The 23950-nt window shown below is 48.8% G+C and overlaps 1 protein-coding gene across 7 annotated transcripts in view; it reads left to right on the top strand.

Moving 5' to 3' along the window:
* SLC2A9 (solute carrier family 2 member 9) overlaps positions 1 to 23380 on the top strand; it is a 180648-nt gene extending 157268 nt beyond the window's left edge. For all 7 annotated transcript variants that reach the window (XM_053566685.1, XM_053566682.1, XM_053566686.1 and 4 more), the window contains 2 exons: positions 9478 to 9605; positions 23016 to 23380. In XM_053566685.1, the coding sequence (XP_053422660.1) occupies positions 9478 to 9605; positions 23016 to 23270 (383 nt within the window). In that variant the 3' untranslated portion in view covers positions 23271 to 23380. The remainder of the gene's footprint in view (positions 1 to 9477; positions 9606 to 23015) is intronic.
* The last annotated feature ends 570 nt before the right edge of the window (positions 23381 to 23950 follow it).

Below are 23950 nucleotides of genomic sequence, written 5' to 3' on the forward strand. Positions count from 1 at the left end.
TCACTTGAAAAGGGGACATCTGAATTTGTCCCATTGGTTTAACCTAGAAACACAGCCCAAGCATACTCACGTTCGAGGGGACCTGCATGATCTCCCCGCCTGCCCTGACACGCTGTGTGCTCCAGCCATGCTGAGCCACTGCCCCCCACTGCATGATCCCAGCCTTTGCATGTGCTGAACCCACCTGGCACACCATTCTTACCCATCCACTTGATAAGTGGCGTCTCATCCCCTCACCCAGTGTTGGCGAGCTGGTTGCCTGTGAGGACAGAGCGTGCTGCCTGTCTCCAAAAAAAAAGTCAGCTCATACTGAACTTGAGCCAGCATTCCTGCTCCCACAGCCCCAGACCTGCTGCTCAGGTGGTCGCCACCTGTGTTTCAGGGGCCATCGTTGGCCAGCTCTAATACCTAGGGCTGCTTCAGAGACGAGGACCTTGTTTCCCTCACTTCTGCATCCTGGGTCCCAAACTTACAGCCTGACATTGAGTCCCTGCTGTGTGGTGTATCTGTCTCCCAACATCGCTCATACCAAATGAGTGACTTTTTTCTGACACCAAATACATGTCACCTCTCCACGCTGGTGCTCCAATCCTCCTCCACCAGCTGGTGTCCAACAATTCAGTTCGATGCTGACACAATCTCCCAGAGTGGACGCAGCCCTGGCAGGTGCAGGGCTCAGTCCTACAGGGCTGCCCCACCTCAGATGCTGCAAGTGAAATCTCAGGCAATTCTGCCCAGTTGGCAACAAATTCAGGGGTTCCCAAGGCCCCCGTCAAGTTTGATTAATTTGTTACAAATGGCCCACAGAACTCAAGAAAGTGCTCTGCTTACAGTTACAGCCATGTGGGAGAGAGGTACAGGGCCTGGTGTGGGGCGAGCAGGGCATGGCACTTGCCTGCTCCCTGGTGCTCCAGCTTCCCAGCACTTCAGTGTGTTCACCAGCCTGGAAGCCCCCCAGCCCTGTTGTTTAGGGGTCCATGGAGGTCTTATCACATGGGCATGACTGATTCAATAATTGGCTGCTAATGACTGGTCTTGACCTCTGGCCCACCTCCCCACCCTGGGGGCTGGGTGGTAGGGCTCAAGGTTACAGCCTCCACACATGGCCGGGCCCTCCCTCTAAGCTGTCCACTGGTCACCCTGAGTTACCTCCTGACATAAGCCCAGGTGTGGTAGAAAGGGGCTCCTTATAAGAAGCAAAAGCCACAAAATGCCAGGAAGGCTATGTTAACCAGTGTGATGAAAATATGTCAAATGGTATATAAAACCAGTGTATGGTGCCCCATGATCGCATTAATGTACACAGCTATGATTTAATCAAAAAAATAAAAAAGACCTTTACATTCCACATTTACTAGGATTCACATATACCCTTGTAAGATGCACTGCATTAGCAAATAACTAAGAAAATGATACAAAAGCTATGTTAACTAATGTGATGAAAATGTGTCAAACGATCTATGAACCAAGTGTATGGTGCCCCACGATCATACTAATATACACAGCTATGGTTTAATAAAAATAAATAAAAAAAAAAAGAAAACAAAAAAATAAAAAAGGAGAAGAAGAAGAAGAAGCAAAAGCCACTCCTATGACTCAGGAAGTTCCAACTGAAGCCAAAGATGAAATATTTACGTTTTTATTGTGCCACAGTGCCAGCCCCAGGCAGGAGAGAACGTGTGGAGAAGACAGGGTCTCTATCCTCAAGGAGGATGAGTGGCAGGTCGGCTGTCCAGTACACATGTCCTCACCCTCCCCTGGGCTGTCAGCAGGGGCCCCTTGGTACTTCTGGCCACGGAGGTTGTGAGGGCTGAGGGGAGAGGGGCACTGGCTGCTGGACAGGGCTGACCCTGAAGGGGGACCCTCCAGGGGCAGCACAGAGTACTCCAGCTAGGGTCTCAGCACGGTAATAGAGGGTGTGCACCAGTGGGAGCCTGGTGAGACCTGGAAGGGGCAGGGGCTGTGCCCAGCAGAGCCGGGAGACAAGTGTGGGACAGAGAGAGGGGAGGAGAGTCCAGAGAAACAAAGAATCAGAACCAGGCACTTGCTGGACTTTAGCTGAGTGCCAGCCTTGCACCGTGCCTTAGCCGTCCAGGGGGAAGGAGATGCAGAAACCCTGTCCCTGCCCTGGAGGAGTCCACACGAGAGACAGACCTGGATTCCCAGGAGGGCAGAGGAGAAGAGGGAACTAGTGTAGAATGCCTGATATTCATTCAAACATCATTCATACGTTATCACCGTTAACTTAAAACTCACACAATGTATAACTTTACAAAAAGAGCTTTATTTCTTAAGAAGGGGATTACAACTTGCAGGCAAGAAGTAGAGCCTCTGGCCTTAAAAAAAAAAAAAAGACAGAACACTGGGAGGGAGAAGAGGGAAGAGCAGGGATTGTCTGGGACAGGGTTGGCAAACATGCATATTCAACAGTTCATGAATATTCACGGTCATGAATATTCATGACCCTTCTGAGTAAATGCATATTGGCTAAACATGTGTGTTAGGTACAACTCGTACTTACTGAGTGGTGGAGGCTAAACGTTAAATGAGTGACGGTTAAGCCCTGTATGTCAAAAGGTAAAGCAGGGACGCAAAGGCACCTCTGTAACCAGCCAGAACCAGCCCATGGTCGGTGGTCGCTTATCAGGATAAAGTTACTGAAAATCAGCCTCTTGTCCAATCACAGCTGCAGTTATGGGTTGTGGAAGAGGAGGGTGGAGGTCAGTTTGTCAGCATCTGTCAGTGAACTGCACTTGTTTCAAAATTGCTTATCCCAAGGCCAGTGCTTGTTTAGCTGATAGAGAAAAAGAAAAAGACTGTGACAGTCAGAACATAGTTTATTCTTTAAGTGTCAGGGCGTGTGACTTAACCCTAGCCCATCCTGGCCTCAGGCCTGTTCATAACTCGGTTTCTTATTGCCATGAAGAGTCCACTCTGTCAGTCCTGTGGTCTCTATTTTAACATTACTGCTGGGCAGTTGTGGGTAAAACACAGAAGGGGGAAGGTATGCCCAACCTCCTGTCCTGTCATGGCCAGGAACCAATGGTTTTAAGGTTTCTCTGAGGTCCCCTTGGCCAAGAGATGGTCTATTCAGTCTGTTGGAGGGGGAGCTTAAGATTTGATTTTTAAAAGTTTGGGTCTTTCTGTTGCTTCACATCTGCTAAGTTGGACCCATGATCTTGAAGCTGATAAAGATGGAGTCCAGATTCAACCCTAGTTTTGTCTGCCTCCAAATTCCGTGGCTTCATAGACGCTGGGCCAAATCACATGGCAGGGCTCTGTTCACCAGATTTTAACAGATGAGGGTGCCAGAAAGGACACACAGACTGTTGCTTCCATCACAGAAGCTGTTTTCTTCATTTTATACTTGGATCATTACGCAGCTGACACTGACATTTCCCAGCATACCAACCCTATAGTGACTCACCCCAGTACAAGCAGACCAGGTATATCCCACTAAAAACATTGTGTACAGAAGTCTCTCCCTCTGGGCGGTGCCTGTGGCTTAAGGAGTAGGGCGCTGGCCCCATATACCAGAGGTGGTGGGTTCAAACCCAGCCCCGGCCAAAACTGAAAAAAAAAAAAAAAATAGTAAGAAGTCTCTCCCTCATTTTTCTGCTAGTAAATACCATCATGAGATTGGAAGAGTGAGTTCCCATGGAGAATGGACAAGGCCACTTTTTCTCTTGGTTCTTCTCTCCCTGTCCCAGGGGATAGGACATGGCTTATACATGAGCTGCTAAACCCTTCCTTCCCAGTTAATTATATCCCTATTTTATAGATGAGAGAGGGAGCTGGGTCAGCAGACAGCAAGGCCTTAGCTGCTAGGCCAGGGGCCAGGGGAGGAAGCCAGGCCCTGCAGCCAGATTAAACTGGTTACCACGTCATGCGCCAACTGGTCTGAAGTCTCGGCCCAGTGCCCAGGCAGGTGTGGGCACTCAGGACATCTCTGCTTGTTGAATGGAGGAACAAGTGAGTAAATTAGATAAAGAACACTGAGCACGGCCTTGGCCTCTACTCAATTGCCTCAAATACCCCAGAGCTTAGGTGGGAGTCAAACCAGATGATGCGTTCCTGCTCAGAAGTTGGGAAATTGTGTGCAAAGTAGAATGACAAGTTAATTTCTAACTTTCCTGACCAAAAAGCAGAAATTACAGCATCAAAGAAATAGATATACATAGTATATATGCAACGTATGTATTAATACATTATATATAATACATTATATATATAAAGGGCCTGCACAGAGGCCTGTCTAATATGTCATATATAATATTATACTATATCTTATATCATATATGTTATTAGATAGAGAGAATATGTAACATATATATACTGTATGGTTATATATACTTTCTAGTTCATATATAGTCATAAGTTTAGAAAAATTATTTAATTACTATATAGTCAATATATAGTCATAAGTTTATTAAAATTATTTAATGAAAACTAAATGGGAATGTCTCACAAACATTTTATCTATATTAAAACAATACAGCTATCGTAGTCATTTCTGAGCACACAACAATCTCTCTAAAATGAATTTATATGGAAGGCAAGACTTAACTTCACAGTTGCTAGTGTGTGTTCTTAGCAGTCCCCACCTAGAAATGAAGAGCCAGCCTCTGCCCATTACCTCACATGATTTTAGGGACAAGACTTATGAGATGAGCTATCTAAGCTACTATGTAGATTTGAAATTTAGCCATGGTCCAGCAGGAAGGAAGAGGGCCGGTCAGCTGGGATCTGTAAGGGAATCACAGGAATGGTTTGCTTACAGGCAAGGACAGGGAACAGAAGGCTCTAGGGATTAGCAGCAGTGAGAAGCTGCCTCCATCCTCAAGGTGAGCTAATTTTCATTAAAGTCAACTTCTTCCTAACAAGGGAAAATAAACACTACCAGATAAGATTTTGGCAGGCGGGCTGAGCTTTGCAGCTCCACAAACCATTGTGATATTTAAGATTTCTTTCTGCCATTGCCCAGGAACCAGTTTTCACCCAGTTTAGAATATAAGGTGGATATTTATTTCTTCTTTCCTCAAAACTATTTTGAGAGTTAGAGAACCGAACGTGCAGATTCGACAACAGGATGTGCTCTTGTCCGTCGCATTGTCGAGTGCCCCATGTCAGGCTGTCACTCTGATGTCATTTGATGGGTCAATTCCCGGTGCCCACTCAGGTTAGGTCAGCAACTCTGTAGTTAGTGCTTCAGCCCTGGGGACACACAGAGACATGAAGAATGTCCCCAGCAGGAGCTGGGAGTCCAGCTTCCAAGTGAAAAAGGAAGGGGTAGCCCTTGGCTCTGTCCAGGAGGATGGAAGTAGATAGGCAAAGGGAAGTTGAGGCTCAGAGAGGTTGAGAGCTATCCCTAAGTCACACAGCAGTGAGACAGGACTCTAGTTCTTACAGATCTGACTCCACAGCCTGAGTTCTGAAGGTCTACAACAGGCTACCATAACTAAGGCAGGTGCTAGATGCTATGGAAGCACAGAGGGGATGTGTATCTGCATGAGTGGAAGTTGGGTTATCTAGAGGAGGTAAAAGTTGGATTAATCTTACTATCTGCATGTTGAGTCAGAGCAAGCAAAGCCACCAAGTATGGGTTCTCAGGTTGTCCACTGCACAAAGAGGCCTATCTAAAGATGCATTGTCCGCATCTTAGACAGTTACTGAGAACATGCGCACCAAGGCAGAGGTGTGAAGTCTCCTAGCAGGTTCTGACACACAAGGATACCCTGTCCCTGTGTCAGCCGTCAGGCAAACGCACTCATGCACACACCCTTGTGAATGCATGCCCCACACACTGGTGCACACACAGGCACATACACACATAAGCACTCCAGTGTCCAGGAGTCTCCTGAGGTTCCTTTCCATCCCACTCTCAGGGGCCTGCCCCCCATGCTCTGCATGATTGCCAAGGTGACATGGGTGCCCCAGGCATATACATTTTCCCTTGTGTTCCCTCTGCCTTCAGTCCTTGTTGCTACGGTTGAAGATTTCGAGAGAGGGTGAGGCCTCAGCTGAGTGGCATAAAATATGTTCTTTTTTACAATAATAGTACATCCCTCCCCCTCCAAATCCATTTGGTTCCCGAGATTCATATATATAACAAGAAACAATGTGGATATCAAAGGATACGTCCCTACATTTATCTTAATTTATTTCATTCCTATGTTTGGAAAATAAGAGTTTGGGCCAACCATGGGATGTTCATTGTCATCCCTCTGAGTGCTAATTCCTGGCCAGGACAAAAATGCGCTATATCCCACTGTACTGTGTAACTCACACAGGGGTGGTGCAGCTCAGGGGACACGCTGTGTGTGTGCTCTCAGAGTCTCACTGTGACTTTGTCAAAATCTACAGTGACTAGCACAGTGTCTAACACATGTAGGGAAGCCAGACAGAGTCAGACAGCAGCTTCCAGCCCAGCTCAGTCACCAGAGTGGCTGTGAACTGACCTCCATAGGACATGCTGAAAGGTTCCCAGGGTGTTCACTGCAGGACCAACAACTGTGTGTGTGACGCAAACTGTTTCTGACAATGAAATATTCTATACTCTATAGACCCGAAGGCTGGTTTTATTACATTTCAATGTGTAACCATTGTTCTCACACATTTTGATAGATACCTTTAAGACACAGCATTCTCTTTCTTTGTAGTAAACAGCATATCAAATCTTATCAAGATCAAATCTTGAGCATTTATGTAAGTAAATATTGATGGAGTGTCTATTCCCTATGCACGATGCTGGGAGATAGCGCCTCTCCAGGGGGCTCACATTCTAGGGGGAGGTGAAGGGATGGTCCCTTCTGCACCATTTTTTTGAAAATTATTTTTAACTTTTATGGGTACATAATAATTGTATGTCTTTTCTTTCTTTTTTTTTTGTTGTTGGGGATTCATTGAGGGTACAATAAACCAGGTTACACTGATTGCATTTGTTAGACAAAGTCCCTCTTGCAATCGTGTCTTGCCCCCAAAAGGTGTGGCACACACCAAGGCCCCAGGGTTGTATATCTTTTCAGGGTGATGTTTTGTACAAACATACAATGTGAATTAATCAAATCAGGTATCCTGATATCCTAATTGGGGTATCCATTGCCTCACACATTTATCATTTCTTTTATTCTTTCAGTTATTTTAAAGTATACCCTATACTAAATATACCTTATTGTCAATTACAGTCACTTTATTGTGCTATTAAATATTGTTCATTCTAGCTACCTCTCTAAATACATTTCTGCACCCATTAACCATCCCCACTTTATTCCCCCTGACCTTTCACAGCCTGTGGTAATCATCATTTTACTCTCTTTCTCCGTAAGACCAGTTATTGTTAACATTTAGCTCCCATGTATGAGTGAGAATGTGAGAGATTTGCCTTTCTGTGCTTGGCTTATTTCATTAAACACAGTGATCTCCAGTTCCATCCGTAAATGCCCACCAGCAGATGAACGGATGAAGAAACTGTGGTACGTGTAACAATGGGATATTACAGCATCACAAAAAGAGTGAAGTCCTGCCATTTGGAACAACATGGATAGAACCGAAGACATTCTGTTAAGTGAAATTAGCCAGGCACAGAAACCTGAATCTGAGCCATTTGGGGTTTGCTAAAGTCCAGGGCTCACTGGTGGCATCGTCTGGTAACAACAAGAAAGAAAGCTCTGGAGAGAGACAGGCTTGAGTTGATCCCAGCTTTGTGGCCTTGTGACCCTGGCTTGCTTGGTTGGGTCAACTTGATGAGGAGTACAGGGCTACCGTGGAAAGCTTCACCTCTGTGGAGTGGGCTGCCTCAGACTCAGCCCCTTCCCCCCATCCCTGCTGCCAGGGTCTGAGCCCTCTGGCATCCCACGGCCTCCTACCTGGACTGCCCTGCCTCTGCACCCACTCAGACACTCCCCAGGCCTTTCTTCAAACAGCAGTGACTTCTATGAAATGCAAATTAACCACCTGCACAGAACCTCACAGTGGTTTTCTCCAGTTGCAAATTTCTCACCTTGACCTACAAGAGGCTGTTCCATTGGCCCCACTCACCTTTTCCCCTCATCCCATTCCTCTGTGCCTCTTTCAGGTGATGACACAGGCTGGCCCCTGTGGTAGACCTGGACCCAAACCTTTCACCTCCAGGACCTCTGTCCCTCCACCCCCACTGTCATGATCTGTCCCAGAAGTGCACAAGCCAGGCCTCTTCCTTCAGTTCCATCCCTACCACGTGCCCCCAAGAGACCTTCCCGGCCACGGTTGAGACAGGCTCCCATTGCCCTCTGCAGCTGGTCCCAGCCTTCTCACACCCGTGCTCACTCTGTCTCTGTTTAATGAACAGACTGTCTTTTCTCCCCACCAGACAAGGGAGTCCCATGAAGGCAGGAATGTCCTTGCTCTCAACCACCACTGGTAGACCCGTCCCCACCCTGTAAATAACTATTGAGTGTTGACAAAATGAATGTCCCCAGCCTAGTGACTTCCAGGTTGTGTTCAGTGTCTCCCTCTAGTTTTGTCCCTCCCACTCCCAGTGAATGCCCAGGTGCAGATCTGATTGGCACAGTGGTGACTGCAAATGGAGGTCCAGTGGAGCCCCCAATGCTGGGTCTGGGCATAGGGCACAACCCCAGTCTCTCCCAGCAGCACATGGGAAGGGGAGGATGCAGACCTAGGGACCTCTCTGTCAGGAATCCGCTGGGAAATGTATGCAGGAAGTTTGGGTTGTGATGGGGACTGGGACCCTCCTGCCATCAGAAGGTGAAGGATAACAAACAGCCTGTGGTTGCACAGGACAGCCTCTCAAATAAAGAGTTGTCCTACCCCAATGTCGAGGCTGTCACCCCTGAGTAACACTCGGCTGCCAGGACCCACTGTGCAACTGGACAAGGGAGCTGAGGGGGACAACAGGCAGCAAGTCGGGCAGGGGTCCTGTCCTCTCCCAAGCAAGGATGAGCAGAAAACCCTGAGATTTGGAAGCTGGAGCCCCCACCTGAGTGCTGCCTCTGCTGCTCGGGAGCGGGGGAGCCTAGGGCCAGTTAAGTGCTCACCCAGGAACACGTAGTTATTCTGAAGACTAAATTAATAAACATTCCTAACACTACACATTCAGAAAAGGTCAATTACCTTCTGTATCAAGTTGATGCCAATAGTATTCAATTTGACAGTATTCAATATCAAGTTGGTACCAATAGTATTTAATTTCTCGTGGGTCACAGCTTGATTCTGAGGGTATTTGGAGAGCCAAGGGAATGATGATTCTTACTCAGATGTGCCAGGTCAGAGAAGTGGGTTGTGTACATTCGGGGCTGAGGGGCTGAGGGCTGCCCGGTGCCAGCACCTGCATCTAAAGCTGCTGTTCCCACAGGCAGAGCCGACTCCTGCCAAGGGAGCGTCCCCTGCAGTGTGGGTGGCTCTAAAGCATGGCAGAGGCAGATGGATGCTGGAGGCATGGCCTTCCCAGTGTGACAATGCTGTGCTGCTCTTGCGTTGCAGGTGGCATCCCCTTCATCCTGACCGGCGAGTTCTTCCAGCAGGCACAGCATCCGGCCGCTTTCCTCATTGCAGGCACTGTCAACTGGCTCTCCAACTTCGCCGTGGGGCTCCTCTTCCCTTTCATTCAGGTATGACTGGCCGGGAGCGCCCTTTGATTCTGCAGTGCATGGAGGGGTGAGTCACAGACCAGAGGTTTATCTCTCTGGACAGGAAACTCAAGCTCTTCCTCTGAGGAAGGAAGAAACTGTGCTTTGGCCTAACCTTCACTCCCCTTGCCCCTCCAGTGCCTTCCTGGAGCTGCCCCTAGATGGGGGCCTGCCTCAGAGGGAGTGGGCAGTCACTGAGGGTGAGCAAGGAATGCGAGGCTAGAATCTCACACCTACACCCTACTTATCATGTCTGCAACGGGCTGACCCCCTTGTTAGACAAGTTCCATCCAATAGTTCGATGCACACTACAGTCCACTTTCTGCTTCACATCCTCATCATAGTCTGCATGACCACACATGCCTAAGATAGTCATTGTCCCCAGGGTGACAGTGAAAATGCCCACATGCTCAGAAACTGGACACAAGTTTTCCTGTGCAGGCAAAGAATCTACTTGTTTAGGCATTAAGCCCCTGCTGCGTGCCAGGCGCTGTTTTAGGCAGGGAAGGTGGAGCAGGAACAAAGCCTGTGTTCTGTGTTCCTGGAGCTGAACAGGGAAGGGAGAGAGGCAGACGTATGGTCTTGGGCAGAGCCCTGAGTGAAGTAGAGGAGTAGGGATCGATGTGGAAATAGCCAAGTCCAGGCTAGAGAAACAGCACATACAGGAGCCTTGAGGCTGGGCTGTGTTCATCCTGTGTTAGGAACAGCATAGAGGCCAGGATGGCTGGACCAGGGGACGCAAGGAGATAGAACAGGTAGAAAATGAGATCAGAGGGTTATATGGGGACAAGAACGCAAAAGACGAGGGCTTTGCACGGGTTCGGCACAGGCAAGGGGCCCAGAACCCTTTGCAGGAGGAGGGTGAAGCCTCCCTGCTCAAATGCCCTCTGTGGGTATTTGGGAGTCCCTGCTGTGTGCCCACGATACCAGATGATGTCACCCGGTGAAGTTACCTGGAGAAGGTGAAAAGCTCTAGATGCTCCTGAGAAAGAACCAGCGCATATCCTCCAGGGTTAACTCAACCCTGTCCTCCTCCCCCACCAGTTGTTCTGGAGACCCGGTCCGTCTGTAGTCTGCCTGTTAATTTACAGCACCAAGCCCAGCTCACCCAGAGACTAACCGGCAGCCTGAGTGAACAGAAGGTCGGGGTCCCCAGACACTTTGCTGAAAGCCTGCATGATGGCTGCTCCCTAAGAGGTTAATCTACACCCAGTCCTCATGCACGGCTTTCTGTGCCTGTGTCACGCTCACACAGCCCCAAGCTGGAGTCTCCCTTCCTTGCCATTTTGCAGATGAGGAAGCTGAGACTCAGGGAGCAGCCATGGGCAGCCCAGGCCCACAGCCAGCACCAGGCTGGTTCCTGCACCCACACAACTTTCAAGGCATTTTTACACATAAGCAACAGCCACCTCGTCTCTGGAGCGTGAGCGCCATTTGGGGCTGGAGGGCTGTGGAAAGAGAAGTTTCCACATCGTTACTCTCATCCAGGGGCACTATCACCCAGCAGCAGTCAGAACATGACGAGTTGTCTTTTCAATTGGCTTCAAACCTTAAATGGCTTTTTCCAGACTGGTTCAAAGCCAGCGGAGCCAGGGGCCAGTAAAACATCCCCCGTTGTAGTAAAAATTAGCCTCAAGCTGCTGCTCTGCCAATGCTGATCCTCACCTTTATGATGACAAGAAGAAATCCTGGAGCTTTCACATACCCGCCACCAACCTTTGTGAGTCCTGAAGTAGGTCCCTCTCTTCTGAGTGACTGGGAGGGGGCCTGAAAGACCAAAAACACCATCTCATTTCCTGCTAGTTTGAGAGTTAGCCACACAGACATGCCACTATAAATCTCAGTAATATTGAGCACTTGCTGTGTGCCAGGCAACCCTCCACCCCGTCAAGGTTAGGAGGTTATACCTTTGTCGTTCCCTGTGACAGACAAGGAGACAAAATCAGAGAGGTGCAGTGACTTCCAAGGTCACTCTTCTGGAAAGTGACAGAATAGACTTGAGCCCAAGTCTCTGAGCCTCACCTATAAGACAAGGGCAACAAGGAGTCAGCAGGTGGCCCCATCCTAAAAGTTCATTTTAATTTGAGTAATTTGTCCAAATAGTGTCCTTCCCTTTCCTGGCATATAACTCTGAAAATCCTTATAATCTTCAAAGTGATGAGTGTCTTGTTGTGAATTAATGAGTTGACAGGTGGCTAACAGCTCCTTGACAGCTTCAGGGTGTGAACTGGTCACTGGAAGAACCAAGGAAGGTTTAGACTACTATGCAGGGGTCCTCAGACTGTGGCCCGTGGGTCGCATGATGGTGTGATTGTATTTGTTCCCATTTTGTTTTTTTACTTCAAAATAAGATATGTGCAGTGTGCATAGGAATTTGTTCATAGTTTTTTTTTTTTAAACTATAGTCCAGCCCTCCAACAGTCTGAGGGACAGTGAACTGACCCCCCTGTTTAAAAAGTTTGAGGACCCCTGGGAGGATTGGTCCAGGGAGGGGAGGGGCTGAGGGTTGAGGTGGGCACCAGTGGCCCTGGGTATAATCGATCATAGCTACATAATGAAGCCTCTGAAAAAGCAAAAGAGAACCGAGTTCTGGCTCAGTGCCTGTGGCTCAAGCGGCTAAGGCACCAGCCACATACACCTGAGCTGGCAGATTTAAATCCAGCCCGGCCCGCCAAACAACAATGACGGCTGCAACCAAAAAAATAGCCGGGTGTTGTGGCATGTGCCTGTAGTCCCAGCTACTTGGGAGGCGGAGGCAGGAGAATCGCTTAAGCCCAGGAGTTTGAGGTTGCTGTGAGCTGTGATGCTGCAGCACTTTACCCAGGGTGACAGCTTGAGGCTCTGTCTCAAAAAAAAAAAAAAAAAGAGAGAACGGAGTTGGGATGAGCTTCCTGCCAGAGCCTGGGGAGGGTATGGAAGCCCCGCCCTGTTCTGTGCTTGTGTCCTTTGTAATAAACCAGGACACATTCCTGGTTCCCTAAGTTCTGTGAGCTGCCCTAGCAAATTTATTGAATCCAAAAAGGGGGTCATGAGAACCCACATTGATAGCCAGTTGGTCAAAAGTAAACGTAGAACGACCTGAGGTTTCAGAACACCCACACTACAGAGACGTCGTGCTGTGCTGAGAAGCAGTGAGCTAGACACGCACCCAGCACCAGCCTTGGGAGCTGGCGCTAAGGAGCCCATCGGCCATGTACGTGAACTTGAAAACACACATAAAACAGCTTTACAGACTTTCAAAAGACAGACTGACAGGTGATCAATAAGAGACAGATAAGTAGAGAGAAATTAGATATGCAGCAAGATAGATGATAGATAACGAATAAGTTGAATCAAGGACATTTATCAAATGTTTAAACATGAGCTTGTCTGGAATTAAAAGGGAGACTACTGTTGGGTTGGTTGTGGTGGCTCATACTCGTAATCCTAGCAGTCAGGTAGGCAAAGGTGGGCAGATTGTTTGAGTTCAGGAGTCCAAGACCAGCCTGGGCAATAGGGAGTCCCTGTCTCTACTAAAAATAGAAAACTGGGGGAAGAAAACTAGCCCAGCATTGTGCAGGGTGCCTGTAATCCCAGCTACTTAGGAGGCTGAGGTTTCCAAGTAGCAAAAGACGGAGGCCCAAGCCCAAGTGCCCATGAGCTAGGACTCCATGGCACTCTACCCAGGGTGGCAGGGTGAGAGTCTGTCTCAAATAAATAAATAAATAAATAAATAAATAAATAAATAAATAAATAAATAAATTTCTAAGGGAGACCGTTGCTGTAGGACAAAAGGAGTGAGTCTGGGGGTTGAGGAGAGAAAGAGAAACAAGGAGAGGTGAGAGAGGGGCCTCCGCCCAGTACAGCAGTGACAGAATGGCACCAGCTGAGGCAAAGGACCAACCCAACCCTGTGCCCTGGGGTTGGGGTGCAGTGGGGGTCAGAAGAGAGGGCGAGGCAACATGAGTGATCCAAGCCCGGTACATTAGCGTCAGTAACACGGGAGCAGCCTGAGTTCTCCACCACGGCTGGGCGGCCGGAGACTGAGGGGACACTGTCACCCCCACCTGCCTTGGCACGTTACAGGAGCACCCCCATGACGCTGGGGTGACAACATCAGTGTTTCCTTGAGCGTCGTTTTGTGCCGAGCCCCATACCTGATGCTTTCTGTGCATTTTCTCACCGATCCTAACACAGCCTCGGCAGGATTCACTCACTCAGCTGCTATTCACGGATGTCTAGGACTCCATGGCACTCTACCCAGGGCGGCAGGGTGAGACACAGCTCCAGCCTCCTCTCTGGAGGGGACAGTTCTCTGTCCTCCTCCTCTGTCTCCTCTTCCTTGTCCTTCTTCCTCGTTTCCTACAAAGTTATGAGGGAATTCTACTTATAGACGATTTGGTCTCCCTGTAGAAACCACAGAAATATAAAGAAGTGAAGCCTTCACGTTAGAGTGTTCAGGTGCTCTGTTTCCTTCCTTTCTTCCAAACATACTTTTTCTGTGTTTTTTTTTTTTTTTTTTTTTTGTAGAGACAGAGTTTTACTTTATGGCCCTCGGTAGAGTGCCGTGGTCTCACACAGCTCACAGCAACCTCCAACTCCTGGGCTTAGGAGATTCTCCTGCCTCAGCCTCCCGAGTAGCTGGGACTACAGGAGCCCGCCACAATGCCCGGCTATTTTTTTGTTGCAGTTTGGCCAGGGCTGGGTTTGAACCCGCCACCCTCGGTATATGGGGCCGGCGCCCTGCTCACTGAGCCACAGGCGCCGCCCTTTTCTGTATGTTTTTAAAAACTAGGATCAGGCGGCGCCTGTGGCTCAAGGAGTAGGGTGCCGGTCCCATATACTGGAGGTGGCGGGTTCAAACCCAGCCCCGGCCAAAAAAACTAGGATAATTTTCTGCTTTGTTTCTGCTTTTCTCGCCTGGTATTTCATATTATCAGGCTTCTTTTATGCCCATGGGCATTTTTTAACGAACAAACTCACTCTGGGTGAGGAGTCTCCAGAACGTCTGAGTTTTCTGGGGGCCATTCAGGAAACCCTGCAGGGGTGACTGTTGATGGTTGCAACCAGGGGAAGAAGGGCCCTGCTGGACATACGTCTGCAGATGCTGGCCAGGTGTCTGCCCAGGCCAGGCAAGGCATGATGGTTAATTTCCTTTTTGGAGGGGAGCTTGCTGGAGCAGAAGGCTGGACGGGGGTGGGGGCTGCCACTGGCAATGCTTAATACATTAGAGAAACACAAGACTGATAAGCTCTGAGTCACACACACCCCCAACCCAGACCTACCTGTAAGCAACTTCCACTTGCTGTAGATGCCATAAATGAACTGTTTCTACTCTCCAGCCCTTCTGAAAGCCCTTGCAGCCTAAATCAAGACCGACTGTATGAGCCTGCTTGGCAACCATAATACAGTGTCACAGACTGGGTGGCTTCAACAATAGAAATTTACTTTCTCAGAATTCTAGAGGTCTACAAGCTGTCAGCAGGTTTAGTTTTCTGCTGAAGCCTCCCTCTCCTCCCTGTCCTCACGTGGCTTCCGTCTGGGCCTGTCTGTGTCCTAATCTCCTCTTCTTGAAAGGACACCGTATTGAATTAGGGCCACCCATATGTGGTCATTTAAACACCTCCCAATACAATCGCGTTCTGAGATCCTGGGGTTAGGCCTCAACTGAAGAATTTGGGGGAGACACAGTTCAGCCCATTACAGTCACCAAGCGAAACTATGTACACATCTTGATCATTTCACGTATTAAAAAATGTGTCCAAGGAAAATGCACTTCCCCCCAAGGGATGCCCCAAGGAGCCTGGACATGCTCAGGAGAAAGAATCCGAGGGAGCAGGAGTGTGGATGGATCACACCTATATCACGTCCCACATGTTAGCAGCGGACCCTGGGCCAACTCCTTAACCTCCCTGATTCTCAGTTTCCTCATCTGTAACATGGGACACCCTTCACCCTCTCCTCACCAGCAGAGAAGGACGTCGGTGTGGTTGTGAGCACAAGCCGTGGCCCTCACTGTTCTCCACACTTGCTCTGAGAGCCCTGCTGCACCCCCAACCCTTCTGCCGTGGTGGCAGGAGCAGACAGAAGGGTCAGGGAGGCCCATAAGCAGTGGCATGTGAGGGACAATTCCCATGTATGGTCCAGCCTCCCAGAGGCCCCGTTAGTCCTAGTGGCTGCCTCCCCTTCTAAGTGAGTTCCCTGGGGCTGCTGTAACAAAGCACCACAAACTCTGTGGCTCAGAACCACAGGGATTTACTCTCTCCCAGCCCGGAGGCTAGAAGCACAGAATCTGGGTGTCCCTGAGGCTGCTCCCTCCTGGAGGATCCGGAGAAGAAGCTGCTCCAGCCCTTCTCTCAGCTCCTGGTGGCTTCCAGCAATGTCCTCTCTGCCTCCACCCAGTGCTGGACAGTATCTATACGTGGACACGGAGCAACGGCTGCTGTCCTCACTGTTAGTACTGTAACAACCTGCCACCCCAGGGGCACGTGGGCAGAGGAGCTGCAAACACACAGTCAGGAAAGAGCAATCCCTGCTAAGTGCTGGACGCTCAGCCCTGCGTCTCACCAACTGGGCCACTGGGACAGATTGCTCTGAGTTTTCACCTGGTCCCGTAAAATGTTACATCCCTTCCCTCCCTTGCTCCCCTTCACTCTGCCCCTTTACTGTGCGGGGAGCCTTGACCCCCAGGAGTTTGCCATCACTCTCTGCTTCTCTCTCCTCAGCCACAGGCTGCCCCTTCCTCTGGGCCTTGCTGTGGACTGTCAGCATTGCTTGGGTTGTTGGTTATAATGCCCAGAGATGACTCGGTCTCTGAGGTTAGTACCAGTCTGTTCCGGTTTGGAGAAAATTGCATCCAATGTATGTGTAGCTTCCACTGGCATTGTAAAATTCTGTCTGAGTTCAGTAAAATCTGAAAGGGAGAAATGATTCTTTTCAACTTAAAAAAAGACTGGGTCCTATCCCAAGTGCCTCTGTAAAGCCAGGCGGGGGGTTGATGCATCTCTAGAATTGTGGGTTCCAAAAGAAAATGAAACTGGCGCCTCGCCGCTTTGCTCGGGGCTGAATGTCTATCACTCAGTCTTGACACTCCAGCTGGCCCTGGAGGCAGAGCGGTGAGCAGCAAGGCCACAATCCTGCATTGTGCTCCAGAAAAGAGCAGACACAAGTCTCACCGAGACCAGAGTGGTCTGAGTTTCATGGGGTGAGATGCACAGGTGGGGCTGAGTGTTGACTGGGCTGGCAGGTGCACGGCTGAGACTGAGCAGGTGAGTAAGGATGGAGTGCCTGGCAGAGATCAGGGCACACCCAGCAGAGCCCAGAGCAGACAGCCTGGCCTCTAAGGGACAGAGAGTCACAGGTGATTACCTGAGAAAGGGCAGGACAGGGATTTGAGGCTTATCCGAAGGACTCTTGGAGCCACTGCATCATTTTAAAACATGATCCATATTATGGCTTTAGATATGGCACCCTTTGGCTGTCTGATAGGGAATAGATTCAGGGCGACTGCTCACTCTTCAAGTGGATTAGTTCAGAAGATGCACAAAACCAGGAGGGTAGAAGGCAGAACAGTGTATGGGAACGGGGAGCAGTTGACTGGAAAATGGCCCACGGAATCTTCTGGAGTGGTAGTGATGTGCTAAGTCTTGATAGAGGTGTTGGTTACATGGCTGTGTGCTTTCATCTAAACTGACTGAACTGGGTGGCGCCTGTGGCTCTGTGGGTAGGGCACTGGCCCCGTATATCGAGGGTGGTGGGTTCAAACCCAGCCCCGGCCAAATGACAACATAAAAATAGCTGGGTGTTGTGGCGGGTGCCTGTAGTCCCAGCTACTCGGGAGGCTGAGGCAAGAGAATCACCTAAGCCCAGGAGTTGGAGGTTGCTGTGAGCTGTGTGACACCACGGCACTCTACTGAGGGCAATAAAGTAAGACTCTGTCTCTACAAAAAATAATAATAAACTCACTGAACTGTGCGCCTACCAGTAAGATCTGGACATGTTACTTTATGTAAATTCTACCCTAATAAAAAAGATCACATATATAAAAAAGGATATTTCAGGGTAAAGTCATCAGGGCTTAGTAACAAAGACAGGCAGACAGGTAGTGGCCTGAGGAGATTCCCAGATGTGCATCTTGGACGGGATGACTGCGGGGTACTTCTTTTTTTTTTTTTTTTGGAGTTTTTGGCCGGGGCTGGGTTTGAACCCACCATCTCTGGCATATGGGGCTGGCGCCCTACTCCTTTGAGCCACAGGCATGGCCCAGAGTGCAGGATACTTCTGAGAGCAGGTGGCAGAGCAGGCTTGAAGGGAGAGAGAGGGCTGGGGGGTGGGACATGTGGGAGGGGTCACTGTGGCTGCTGGCTAGTCATCTGAGCTGAAATGCCATAGGCAGCCACAGGGACACATCCACCGCAGCAAAATCTTCAGTGTACACACCACAGTGACTTGGGAACATGGCCCAGCAGGGATCTAAGTCACCATCAGGAGCCCTGTTTCCTTCCAGCCTCCCCACAAGCTGCCTAGAGCTTTGGGTCTACTTTGCTCACAGAGGTACAAGCCATCCCAGGGTAAGGCCCCAACTTCCCATCAACTATGAAGTGATAGTCGAATACTGAATCATTCAGGTTGGCACAAGTCACCAGTGAACCCACCCATGTTCTGGCTTCATGGAGGGGAACAGAAACTGAACAGAAGAATTACATTTGTGTTACATCATGACAATCTTGAGCACCTTCTGGAACCCTCATGCATCTCCATAAAAGTCCTCTGATTTTATTCATTTATCCATCCATTCAACTTACTTTTATCAAGAAAATGTTTGCAATGAGCCAGGTGCTATCTGGGGCCAGCAGTATAATGGACAAGGGACGTGGATTCCCCATCACAGAACTCACAGTCTAAGCCAGGCCTCAGAACCAGGGCCTGTGCACAACCGCGGGCCCATGAAAGAATATGACTATGACACCCCCCCCAGAAAGAGTGTTCAAAATGTCATGTATATGAACTTTCTTCTCTTTTTGAAAAGGGGACCTGTGGTTCTACATCAGGTTCTCAAAGAGGCACGTGGCCTTATGAGGATGGTGAATTATCACCCTTCTCCCACTCTAATTCCTGGCTTCTCACAAAACACCTGCGGCCTCTGCAATGCACATCCTTCAAGACTCAGCTCAGAAGTGTCTATTGAAATTTGTTTCTGTCCCCCACCAAATCCATATGGTGAAGGAGATGGTTAAGGCCATCTCCAGTATTTGGAGATGAGGACTTTAGAAGATCAAGGTGAGGTCATTATGGTGGAGCCCTCATGATGGAATTAGTATCATTATAAGAAGGGGAAAGACCAGATCTCTGTTCCCCATGTGAGGACACTGTGAGGAGGTGGCTGTCAGCAAGCCAGCCAGTGAGCCCTCCCCAGGAAACGGAGCTGCCATCTTAAACCTGGACTTCCAGCCCCCAGAACCATGAGAACATTGATGTCTGCTGTGTAAGCCATCCAGGCTATGGTTTTTTGTTATGTAAGCTTGAGCTGACTAAGACACCCCCTCCAAATCCTAAATATACTCAAAGTAAAGAAAAAAAGAATCTGCTAGAACACAAAAAAGGGAGATCGCTAGGGTATACCTCAAATGTTGAGGACATCCTCTGAAAGACAGAGCAAACAGATGGAGGGAGTCTGGACCTTTCAACTAAGCAAAGGCAGGACAGAGCCTCTGAGAAAGGAGTTGGGGAGGGGGGGAAGTTGATTAGGGAATCTCACCTGGAATGACAGAGAAATCATAGAAGAGAAAGGCCTAGACCTGCAGAACGCCTTGTCCTCGGGTGAGTGGACCCACCTCATGCTAAGCAGAAGATACTTTCCTAGACATGATGGTGTGGGATTGAAGAATTGTGGTTGGGGCGGCACCTGTGGCTCAAAGGGGTAGGGTGCCGGCCCCATATGCTGGAGGTGGCGGGTTCAAACCCAGCCCTGGCCAAAAACTGCAAAAAAAAAAAAAAAAGAACACTGGTTGGAAAGAAATCCCTAAAAGTTCTGTACTGAAAAATCAGACAGCCTGAAAAGACATGACACTCAGAGAACATCCGATTTTTCCTGGGCAAGACTCTACCTGAAGGGTGAGGAATACTGTGTTCTAAATCTTGAGAGGAGGCTCGATGCCTATAGGTCAGCGGCCAGGGTGCTGGCCACATGCACCCAGGCTGGCAGGTTTGAGCCCAGGCCTGCCAAACAACAATGACAACTACAACAACAACAAAAATAACCGGGAGTTGTGGCAGGCGCCTGTAGTCCCAGCTTCTTGGGAGGCTGAGGCAAAAGAGTTGCTTAAGCCCAAGAGTTTGAGGTTGCTGCAAGCTGTGATACCACGGCACTCTACCCAGGATGAATTAGTTAGACTCTGTTTCAAAAATAAATACATAAATAAGTAAGTAAATAAATAAATCTTGAAAGGAAAGGATTTCAAAATTATAAATCTGTACCTAAGTCACCCACCCTGTTCATGGAGAGAGGCTGAAGCTGCAGAGCTCTGGCCCAAGGCACCAAAGCCCTGGGGTGGTGAAGAGGGAGGCTTCCTTAGTCTGGGCCACCTTCCAGGCTGTGAGCAAGAAGAAGCTGAGACAACCCCCCGGCTGCCCTCATCCTCACATCGTCAGCAGGAAACCAGACAAAACTACTTCTTAAAGATCAGCCTGAGCCCGTAGGTGTGAAAGTTGGTGTCCAAACCAGAGGCTGTAACGGCCTTTTGGACGCTCTAGATCAGGCGTCCTCAAACTTTTTAAACAGGGGCCCAGTTCACTGTTCCTCAGACCATTGGAGGGCTGGACTATTGTTAAAAAAAAAAAAAAAAACTGGGCGGCGCCTGTGGCTCAGTGAGTAGGGCGCCGGCCCCATATGCCGAGGGTGGTGGGTTCAAACCCTAGCCCTGGCCAAACTGCAACAGAAAAATAGCCGGGTGTTGTGGCGGGCACCTGTAGTCCCAGCTGCTCGGGAGGCTGAGGCAGGAGAATCGCGTAAGCCCAAGAGTTAGAGGTTGCTGTGAGCCGTGTGACGCCACGGCACTCTACCCGAGGGCGGTACCGTGAGACTCTGTCTCTACAAAAAAAACAAACAAACAAAAAAAAAAACTATGAACAAATTCCTATGCACACTGCACATATCTTATTTTGAAGTAAAAAACAAAATGGGAACAAATATAATTCACACCGCCTCATGTGGCCCGCGGGCTGCAGTTTGAGGACCCCTGCTCTAGATTATATGAAAACAAAAGGAGATTCGGAGGAAGAAGTTGTTCATTTGAAGTCAGAGTATGCATCAGAAAGAAAGCATAACTAGTACTTTCAGGAACAGAAATGGACTGCGTTGAAGACAAATTATCTGGTGAGCTTGTCTTCGATAACCTTAAAGGAACTCATGGCTGTAGGGAAAGCATTAGGATCTGAAACCTCAGGACTCCTCTGACTATGAGCTCCAGTAACACTCAGGGAAGCCCTGGGGCTTACTGAAGAAATCATGTGACTGTCACCCACTTACTGCCTGGCTGCCTTGAAAGGAAAATAAAGTGACACGGTGTGTTGAATTCAGGGAGAAGTGATATTTGAATTCTCTGTAAGGGACAGAAAATCAAAGGCCATTACTCTCTTTGGATCCTTTTGCTTTTCTGATAAAGCAAAAAATCCTGCCCTGCACTTAACTCTCTTGTACCCTTTGTTTTAGAACCAGTTTTGTTCAAGTTGCCTTCCTGGGCATCTATTAGTCCGTTCGTGAAGTGGATTGGACGTCTACTGAATGACCTGACTAGGCATCTCTCCTGCATTTTTCCCCATCCGTGGTGCATTATTTTTCCACCCAAATTTGACATAGCCTGTTTACATTTTTATCAAAAATTTCATTGTCAGGTGTGAATTTGCATGCCCTTTAACAGTACTGAGCAGAGATTTTCTTGAACGTAATGAAGGTAAGAAATACTTCATCCGCCTGTTTTTAAAGCAATTTTATTTTCCACCCTAAATGTCCACTCAAAGATGGGATCTCAAGCTGGCTTTGATCCTTTTAGTTGAAAGGTCTCTTAAAAGCCACCTAGTCCACCCCACTCAGTCCTGTATGTGAAGAGTCCTAAGACCAGTGTTCCAGGAAGAGGGAACAGCATGTGCAAAGACCCTGAGGCACAACGTCGGGGTAGGGGGTCATGAAGGCAGTGCAGTCTCGGTAGAGACAGCGAGGAGCTGGGGTCAGAGAAGCAAGAGGGCCCACGTGGCTGGCGGCCTTTAAGACTTGGGGAGGATGTGTAAGGATTTGGCTTTACTCTGGTGACTTAGAAATGGTGGGCTTTGAACAGAGAGAGGAATGACAGGATTGCTCTAGTTTGTCTCCTAAGAATAATCTTAAGAGGACAGGGTAGTAGCAGGGAAACCAGTTGAGAAGGTCCTGCAGTAATTCAAGCAGGGTGGGGAGCCCCTAGGAGCCTCCCCGTTCACCTCCCAGCTCCCTGCACCAAAATGGCAGCAGTAAAAGTGATGACAAGCGCTGTGACTCAGAATATCTTTCAAGGAAGTCACCACAGGATTTCCTGGTAGAGCAGACGTGCTCACAGAAGGAGCTCAGCCAGCATCTAAGTGTTCCGGTTGGCCTAAGCAGGCAGAAGGCTGGAGGTACCGCCACCACTACAGAGCAGACGAGAGCGGGTGCAGGGGAGGTGGGGAGGGGCGCCGGAAGAGCGGGCACAAGGGGAGCAGCTCCACATGTACTTGGTGAGTCAGATGCCCATTCAGCGTGCAAGTGGAGGGCCAGGAGGTGTTGAGTGCAAAGTTGGACAGATCTCGTTTCTTCTTCAAAACCATATGTGGGTAGAGCGGCGCCTGTGGCTCAAAGGAGTAGGGCACCGGCCCCATATGCCGGAGGTGGCGGATTCAAACCTGGCCAAAAACTGCAAAAAAAAAGTGGGCTCACATCACCATGCTCCAGACGAGGAAACAGATGCTCCTGGGTTGAAGTTCTGTCTTAGATGGTACATCTCAAGTGTTGGCTCAGCAAGTGAGTGACGGAGCCAGGGTTTAATCCCACACAACTGACCACAGAGCCCTTTCCTCCCCATCCTGCATGCGGCTCAAGAAATGTTTGTTGACAGCTATTATAGAAGGCACACGTCTCGGTCCTAAACACCTCTAGGTAATTGACAAATAATAATAATAATAATAATAATAATAATAAAGACTACATTTCCCGATCTTCGCAGTTTGAAGCTCATTTATTAATGACAATGAGAGTGTGTCATGCAGAGCCAGCGTCACATGTGGTGCTTGGTCCAAAAGTACTGACGTGTGAATGGGGAAGCTATACTAAAAAGTTCTGTTTGGAGATAGTTTCACAGTTTACTGATATTCTCCTTGATGTTTTTTTTTGTCTCTGCCTTTCCACAGAAAAGTCTGGACACCTACTGTTTCCTCGTCTTCGCGACAATTTGTATCACGGGTGCTATCTACCTTTATTTTGTCCTGCCTGAGACCAAAAACAAAACTCACGCAGAAATCAGCCAAGCGTTTGCCAAAAGAAACAAAGCACACCCACCAGAGGAAAAAACCGACTCGGCGGTTACGGATGATAAGATGAATGGAAGGCCGGAGCCAGAATTCTCCTTCACATTGGACAATCATAGCCCAAACAAGGTCATCTAATGGGTGACATCACCACCTCAGTAAACCAAAGTTTCCCCATTTTCAAGAGGCTTAAACTGATTGAAGCCAGTTTTATATTATTAAGTATTTAAAAGTAAACGTGTGCCAATGTATTATCACATCATTTTGGCTTTATTTACAGCTGAGTCTCCCAGACTCCTCAGGAAGCCTGAAAGATTCCCCCGGTGTTTCGGTAAACACAGCATTCCTCTGTACTGACTGTGACCTGGCCTCTTCATGTCTTGACCTTGGTTTCACAATGAGCTTGGGGGCGGCACCTGTGGCTCAAAGGAGTAGGGCGCTGGCCCCATATACCAGAGGCGGCAGGTTCAAACCTGGCCCCGGCCAAAAACTGCAAAATGAGCTTGGAACAATAGTATTAATATTTGAACGCTTTCTCGAAGAAAACTCATTTAATCTGATAGGGGATCAATGGACTGGAAATCACAGAATCGCAAACTGAGGTTGTAGTGCCAACCTCATCATAAGCAGCCTTGACCTGCCCTCACCTGGATCCTGATGCTTCCATGATCCCTGGGTTTGGCCCTGGAAGTAGGCTTTCAGGATTCAGTGGAGAGGCTCTTCACGCCAACTAATAAATACCTGCTACCAATTTCTGGTTCTGCCTTGTGGATCTGGGTCTTACCCTTCCCAGGCTATGTCTAAGGCCTGGGCTGAGG

Source organism: Nycticebus coucang, chromosome 17 (assembly GCF_027406575.1).
Source record: "Nycticebus coucang isolate mNycCou1 chromosome 17, mNycCou1.pri, whole genome shotgun sequence".
Classification (NCBI taxonomy): Eukaryota; Metazoa; Chordata; class Mammalia; order Primates; family Lorisidae; genus Nycticebus; species Nycticebus coucang.